Below are 8537 nucleotides of genomic sequence, written 5' to 3' on the forward strand. Positions count from 1 at the left end.
ACGATAAAAGGAACAGTGGCACAGAAATATGACTCAAAAATGTAACGTCACACTCCTCAGTGGTTCTTTACCACCTTGTTTCAAATAACAATGTTTAACGTATGACTGTTTGTCGTGCCGCTTCAAATGTACACGCCACCGCCGTAGAGGGAAAAATATTCGGCTGTCTATTCATGGAAAGGAGAGTGCACACATCACAAGAGTAATTTAATCAAATACATATTTGAGTTATTTTTCTTTCCTCGTCGGACGCTCGTGTCACCGTTCTTTGTGAAATATCCAAAGTGTTGTCAAGACAATTTTGACTTCAATCAGTTCTCATTAAGACAAATAGTCACGACTGTCCTCGCTTCAATTTAAGTTCTTTTTTTTCTCTTCTATTTTCGTCTTGCCTGCCTCTCTCGACCGGCACTTAAGTGTAATACCGTGACACACTGTTCGTTTGCTTCATTTGGACTGCTGTCGAAAGACGGAGGAACATTCCTCCAGACAAATTTCCGAATGCGTCGCCTCGATTTGTCAAAAGCCTGAAATCAATTCCAAGATGAAAGGCACGTCGGCGTCCGTCTCACGACCTTAACTCCATCTGACCTAATGATACACATCTTAGGTTGGAGCGCCATCTTTGATTAATACTCCCGAAATGTCAGTCATTTCATTTCTACTTGCACGTGACGCAATATTTGGACGTCTCACCGATCCTCGTGCAACCTGTGTGCAACGACGCGCGTCAAAGGATGGGGGCGTGTGTGTTGACAGCATAAGTGGACTGTTACTCGGTTGTGTGGCACTGGACGTATGAAACCTGTGCTGCAGGAACAGTTAAGCCTGCCAGAAAGCCAGCGTCGCACTGACTGTAGAGAGGTTGAAGTCAAGGCCAGAATCCAAGAAGCATTGGGACTCGAGTTAATGGAGGTCAATAGAGTGTGAATGGAGAGGCAGCACGGGCTGTTCTGTGAACACGGGTGCAACTAACACAACATTTTGGAACATTTTCTCTCCTCTGGCCACGAGCCACTTTGTCTGCGTGCGACTGCCCGGTGTTTACTCCCCCAGATGCGCCGCGGATACAAAAAGCGCCCCATAATTCACCAGTCTGGATGCATGAAACGACACATTGAATTCCCTTCGCTCACATAATCAAACAGAACTTCGTCGCCCTTCCTTCATCTCGACGGTTCCGACAGAAGCGAGCTCATGAAAACATGCTGTTCGCCGCTGTTGCAACATGCACAGATTCACAACCACTAACTACTTATACCCCATCTGTGATGTTTTACAAACACATGTTGAATAATTCAGCACATCCTCATCTGCCTAATGGTCTCCTCTTCCCCGAGGGCGCCTGGTTGCTATTCGCCTCAACCACTCTCTCATTCTCCTCCTGTTTGTCTTTTCTTCCTCCGTCTTCTTTTCCATTTGTTTTTAGTTTACTCTTGTTCGATGCTTTGTTTGAGACTTGCCTTAGGTTTTTTTTTGGTTTTTTTTTTAACTAAAGTTTAACTGTAGTATATTTCTCGTGGAATTAATTTGGGATCTGTTACATTGCGTGTGGGATTTTCTTTCATTCTCGGTTTCATTTTTTGTACAAACTTTGAGATGGTCAGGTCTCGTGGAGGTTGTCTTCGAGCATGATAAAGGATGAAAGAGGGAAAGTTCTGGAGAATTTATCCCAGGCGGGTGTGTGAAGGTGTGCGAGATAAAGAGAGAACTCAAGATGCTGCATCGCTCCCTCAAGATATTCAGCTACACAGTTATAGTTTGGACTCGCAGTTTTATTTTGCCATTATGAGAACATCTGTGAATTGTTGTCTTCTCTGCGAGATAGTTCTTCTCTCTCTCTTTTTTTTTTTTTTTTTTTACTATTGAGCGTTTCAACACAGGCCAGTGTGGAACACGTTGTCTGTCAGCCCGTCTGAGCAGTCAGCGATTTGATCATTCAACAGTTTTCAAATAGAAACTCGTATTTATGTTTCATAAACTGCTCGATGATATAATGAATATTTAGGTCATCATTCGATGCATTTTTTATAGGAATTCTTCTGTGTAAGGGCTTCATCCTTATTCAGTGTAATCCAGCCAGAGTCGGCCGTCGAAAGCTGCAACGCAACACGTGACAATCTATTCATGTCAAACAATCCTCGCTGCATTTTCATTGGACAGAGACGAGAATCATCCGTAAAGCAACTTCCCGCTTGGCTGTCAATAATATGGAGCGTTTGTTTGTTTCTCACATCCCCCCCCCCCCCCGGACTTCTTTTGTGCGTGCGTGTGTTCGGATACACCGGGGTTTCGAGGGGGAAAAAGCCCTTTGAGTGATGTGATATGACGGCTGCTTCCCTCTGTGATTACAGCTGTTAATTTGTCTCGTCTGTCAGGAGAGCTCAAGGGTGGGTGTTTGTCCATGCGTGTGTGAATCACTCCCGGGATGCAGATTAACACGTCCTCACTCGGAAATGCGAGCGCTTGCCCCCGGACAGCCCACTGAACATTTCCACCTGAAAAGGGAAAGAATGGAATTTGGCATTTTGTTTTTCATCCTTGCTACAATCTACGGGTGTCAAAAATTGACATTTGAATATTGTGATCCATGAAGTTGTGACGTACTTGCCAAAATATATGATTTCAGGCTCCTCTTATTCTTCACATTTCTTTTCATCAATTTAACAAAACATATTTAAGTGGAGTTAGCGGGCTTTTTTTTTTGGTCACGCATGCCTTTTATATTATATTTAATGTAGTCAGTCGGCTACAGTTATCACAACTTCACGAACATTCAGGCTCTCTCACGTGGCTCAAAGGTGTAGCGAAGAAATCTATTTAGCGACCCGAGTAAAATCTCCTGCGACCCACCTGTGGGTCCAGGACCCAGTGTTTGGGAACCCCCCGATGCAGATCCATACGATACCTCCTCCTTTTGCTCCAAAACGCTGGAGGGAGATTGTTTTCTGCTTCTTCTTTTTTTTTTTTTTTTTGCCAGCGTCGTATTGTATCTGTAACATCAGCTTTAGTGAATGTCACAATATGAAACGTGTTTTCTGTTTCGAAGTACAAACATGAGAAGACAGCCAGTTCTACTCACCCGAGTGGTTACGCATCCGGTCGGATCTGAAGCACACAGCTGACGGGGATGTGTTTATTTTATTTTTTTTTCCCCCCACAAGCCGTAACGTGAAGCCTGCTGCCGTTCAGCTCCACCTAAAAGTTACATTTCATTTCTAATTAAAGGAGACGTTGTTTGAGTCCCGTCACGCGGTGTAATCGGTGCGCGCCAGGCAGGCCGCTGTGCTAATGCTGCTTTTTTTTTCCCCTCCACAATGGAATTATAATTTTCATTTAAGAAAATCTTCTTCTTTTTTTTAAAGTTCTACTGAGTAGGTCAGCTATTGAAATAGAGGCTTATGTAACTGTAGATATAAGGATTTGAGGAGGAAAGGATGCATCTAATTCCCACTGCTTACAGGGTATTATTTGGTACTTAAAGTATGTTTTAAGCTGTATTCAGGAATTCCTGATGGCTCGGGGGAGGGAAGCACACTCCGAAACGACTTTTATTCCAACACAACATATTAACCTTCAACTTGAGTGGGCGGCTCACAGTGGTAAAACAAAACAATGAGTATCTGAACGCTTGCAGGGCGGGGAGTTGATTCAGTGGCTACATTAGCAGCTCTTACCCGGAGCGATTCAAACCAATAGCAACACTGACAGTGGATGTTCCCGTCAATAATTCCGAATAAGATCCAGCTGCTCGTTGTAGCGCAGCTGGATATTTTCTTTGCGGTCCTTTATTGGACTCGGAGGGATCAATTGATGGACACTTTAAGTACATTCTCAGTTATCTGATGTGTGGAGATGTACATTAAACTCATCCCTCTCTCTTTTTCAGGATCTGATGGCCAAAGTGCGAGCCATGCTGGCCACCTCCAAGACCTTCCAGCCTCCCAATTCCTGAAGCAGGACGCGGCTCTCCACTTGGCCGCGACACCGTCGGCCAGTCAGTGAGCGGCATTCTCCGATTGCCTGGAGATTCGTTTGGCCTGAATCTGTTTCACCTCCCTTTGTTCGTCCTCCATTTTTACATTGATCTGGATTGGGATCGTTGGCAGATTCAGTTTGATTATTTGACGTCTTCTGCAGTATTGTGAGAGAGATTAAAGGGCACCTCAAAGATCATGTCAGCAGTAGGCTGCTTAGTTTCAGTGCAAATGTGGAAATAATCAATTTTTCATTTTGCATCCTGTTTTAAAACTTGACTTTTCTCACCGCTATTCTTTGCAGTGTTGTGTGAAGCTGCCGGAGGTGTGTGCTCTCTCCTTCTATGAAGGGCCGTGTTGTTCTGATGAGCTCAATTCTCTCCTCCCTCATCTACTGCTCTCTGCTGTTGTTTTCCCTTTTATTTTCGCCCCCAGCTGTCTTTGCTCTCCAGCACCTCACACGTCTGCTTTAGAAGCTCTTTTAATTTCCTCCTCTGTCCCTCAGCTCTAGTGCGTGGCCTTTTACTTCAGTTCCTGGTTTGTACTGTAATGAAATTTAATGCAGAACAACTTTGTAATCCAAACTGTTAATAAACTTTCAATTATGATTTACTCGTGGCTGTTCTCTTTTTTCTTTTTTTTTTACTCTGGCATTTTGGGAACAAAAGTTTTTAAACTGTCTGAAACTATTTAAAGCAAAACGCATCTGCGTCCTCCAGTCCTCCTCGTCACCGCCCTTCATTTGTGATACACTGATAAGATTGAAGAGATGGTGTGTACTGCCCCTAAACCTTCACCTCCATCGACTGTACTGACTCTGGTGTTGCTGATAAACCAGACAAACATAACTGTTGACTCCCGATGTCCTTTAGCTGGCACTCGAACCATTTCGCTGTACTTGTTCAGTCAAAGCGGGGTCAGAAATAGTTTGCAGAATGAACTGACGTGACCTTAGTCGTCCCCAGTATTCTCATCACGGCATCTGGACAACGACCTCTTCCTAAAGTGTCAATAAAACTAAAGCGGTCTTCTCATTCACAACCGGTCTTCACTTTGGTGAAAGGACACCGAGTAGATCGAGGTCTACCGACTCTGAAAATAGGAAGAGCAGTTGGTGCGCCTTCTTTGCTAAGGAAAGTCAATATGCTTGTGCCCTCATCACCTTCAGGAGCATTAAGACCTGCACCAACAAGCAAAAAGCTGCTTCCAGCCTCCGGCTGTGAGAATGTGAAACAGTTTCACCCTCCTGACGAACGTCTGACTCAAACGCAGTTGTGTTTCGGTTTTATCATTTCCCGACACAATATTGGCCTGTCAGTAACCTACCAGGGCTCAGGGGGGCTTGTGGTCAGCTCACATTATAAGCACCCATGTAGCGGAGTGTTCAAGGCCTGGAGCTTGGCGGCCCCCCTCTGGCAGGCCGGGGTCTGCTGGCGCTGGCCCGGTCCATAACTCAGCTAATACAGCCACTAAAATTGTCTCCACTAACAAGAGCCCGAAATTTGCTCCCTTTTACAGTGATTTGTCTCAAAATCCCCCTCGCAGCACTCTGCCTGAACACGGATTCTGGCAAAAGTTCTTTCTATTTAATCTGATTTGAGTGCGGTGTTGTCCAAAGAGTCGCTAGACAGAGTGGAAAATTGGATTGGATAGGTTTCTGTTCTATTCTCCTAAATTGGACGGCTTTGTCTCCGCTTGCAAGTACAGAGGTTGAACACAACTGCATGAGAGAAGTAATTACCTTCGTTTTTGTTTGAGAATATCTCTCAAAGAGTTTTAAATAGTGGATGGATTTGTTTATTAGATGCATCTTCTGTTTTTTTTTTTATTATCTACCACAATTCCTACTGATACTACTTCCGACTTCCTGCCAATGCAATTATGCTTTATGTCGTAAAATAGTAGTTATTTATCCCATTAGTAAGTGAATAAAGTCTACATCAACCGTTTTTCCAAACAATACAAAAAAGAGGGAAACTGTCATCATATGGGGAAATGAGTTGTCGTATTTTTAAAAAAAAAGCTTGTTCTTTTTCTGTGAATGGGAGTTAAAAAGGACAAACAATCAGTCAGTAATCAGCTCAATGTAATTAAAGACACAAACAGCTCAAATGTTCACGGGGAGAAATAGATTGGAAGGAAGTCAGAAGCAATACCATTTCTCCAATAATGTAATTCATGTATTTCATCACCTTTTGATTAAGACCAAACCTCTCGTTACTTATCCAGAACGACAGAGTGACGCCCGAGGTGGAAACAGCAAAGCTGGCCACTTTAGAGCTGCAAAGTTCTGCTGGTACACTCGACGCCTGCGACTTCACTTTTTTTTTCTCCCCGTGTCTGCACACGCTGAAGGGATAGAGCTGAGCATCTTATAGAAAAGGTCAAAACAAGTTCCAGCAATAACTGTTGGAAGCCAGCAACGGTCTCACATTTGCCAGCACTTTTTCTTCTTACAAGGTTTCTTCAAGGCAAGCTGAAAGGTTATTTATTGATTTCACACTGGGGTGTTGGGTAACCGCAGAGCTTTACTTTAGAGGAGGTCCAAGTGAAGTCATAAGTCTTTTGAAACGGGTCCAAGTCGTCGACTTAAGTATGTCAGCGCAGGATGAGGTCAGGTTACAGGTCCTTTAGGGCAAGTCAAGTCCAAGGCCCTTCATGCAGACATCAAAGGTCCTAGAATAATGTTTTAAAAAAACCTGTACGAGGTAATGTACGATGCAACCAGCTCTTTAGGGCAATAATAACCCTAAGCAGTCATGCAGGCATGGCTGCTGATGTCATTGTGTGAACGGCTTCCCGTCCATCCTGCTTCTCCGTCCCTCTCTTCTCGTGCCCACTGTCCCTGACCCCTTCGGGGTCTTTCCTCACCTGTCCGCCGCACTCCTTCAGACGTCATTCCGGATCCTGCCGCTCCCATCGACCCTGCAATCACCTCGTTCCCCTCACCCGCACCCGACCGAGCATCCTGCACCTGCACCTCACTTCCTCATCAGGACATACACCGTACGCTCATTTTCCCCAATTAGCTGTCATTCATTAGTTGCCGTGTTGCTGCTTTGGTGTCGCGCACACGTGCGCCTGCCTGCTTGTCAACCTACCTGAGTCTGCTCGTGAGCCTATTTTATATCTCCCACTTGTCATTAAATCATTGAGCTGTCCCTATCTGCCTCTGCTATCTGCATTTGGGTTGTTCCCTCGCTGCCTCACACTCACCTGCCTGTCCGATAAAATAAGCCTGTGATCTTATCCAGCATGGGTGAAGCACAGATAGCAGCATAATTGCTAAAAGATGCTGACTATAAAGCACGAAAGGAAACTATTAAGGGACGTGTTTTATTTAGTTCATTGATTTTCCTAATACGACCTCGCTCATGGGTAACGGACATAATAAACAAGCAGGTTGTGCTACAGTGGATTTCACATCCTTAAAAAAGTGTTCTCTAATAGTGATGCCAAAGGAGGAGATGCTTTGAAAGTTCTGCCAAGAACATTTGGTCCGCCCATGCGTTTTTTATTTCAAAGATGCTTTGTGCCAAGTTCTGAAAAGAATTGCCTTCGCAGGTGTTTTCCGCCAGCTGTCATAAACAAAACACCTGCTTCCACGGCGCTGATGCTGATCATTGTGCCGTTGATGGTGTTCACAACATCCTTGAAAGTTTCATCAGAGAATGTGCAACAACAGCGTCCTGCTGTGCGTGACCTAACATGGCTCGTCTCGTACTCTTTATCGTACTTAATGAAGTGTTCTCTGAAGATGATGAGAGGTTCAAATGTTCATTTTTTCTCTCTTTTTTTTTTTTTTTTTTTACAAAGGAGACCCCATGGCATCACTTTTAGTTAACTTGGTCCTTTATTTCGAAGATTGCGCTTGCATTATCACAGATTGATCATTTTAGCCCATTTGGGCAAAGACCATGAATAATATAAAGTTTCTTATCGTTTCTGTTGCAATATACAGATAAAAAAAAGCAATCAGTTGTAATCTCCAACATTTTACAGTGAGTAACGGAGTAACAGCTCTATGAATAACAAAGAGGGGGAAGTAGCACATAAGCAAAGCATCTGTGAGATATTATCGCATTAATTTATATGGCTCCATTTTCAAATCTTGTCAGCCCCTTAAATGTCTGTTATCAGCTGTTATCACCGACGTAGTAATACTTCAGACCTGGTCAAATGGGCACTGACCCACATCTTGTGGTCGCAGCTTTAAATACATGCTTAACATTGTGAATTGAAATATAAGTAGCTGGCTATGAATGAACCCTCAAACTCTTCAGTGATGCTCTGATGGTAAACATGACAGACTGAAAAACTCCCTATATTTAAAGTGCCATTAGGGCCGACATTCTGGATTATTGTTATGAATTTAGTCAGTGAGGATGGACGGGGGGGTTTTAAGAGGATAATGAGAGGTATTGTGTTCAATGATGGTCAGTGACTTTTTTTTATAGATATTAGAGTCTCCATCTTCGCTGAACAAGGTCTTTGTACGAAGGGATTTTAAGGTCTGACCCATGTAGTCGCCTCTCCAAAACATTTGGACAGTAGAGTTCA

The 8537-nt window shown here is 43.8% G+C and overlaps 1 protein-coding gene across 4 annotated transcripts in view; it reads left to right on the plus strand.

Annotated features, from left to right (window-relative positions):
- Positions 1-4541, plus strand: part of sfswap (splicing factor SWAP) — a 47792-nt gene extending 43251 nt beyond the window's left edge. For all 4 annotated transcript variants that reach the window (XM_068574100.1, XM_068574101.1, XM_068574102.1 and 1 more), the window contains one exon: positions 3890-4541. In XM_068574100.1, the coding sequence (XP_068430201.1) occupies positions 3890-3955 (66 nt within the window). In that variant the 3' untranslated portion in view covers positions 3956-4541. The remainder of the gene's footprint in view (positions 1-3889) is intronic.
- Positions 4542-8537: the final 3996 nt, after the last annotated feature.

Source organism: Clinocottus analis, unplaced genomic scaffold (genome assembly GCF_023055335.1).
Source record: "Clinocottus analis isolate CAN_PGR_092001 unplaced genomic scaffold, fCliAna1.0.p SCAF_13, whole genome shotgun sequence".
Classification (NCBI taxonomy): Eukaryota; Metazoa; Chordata; class Actinopteri; order Perciformes; family Cottidae; genus Clinocottus; species Clinocottus analis.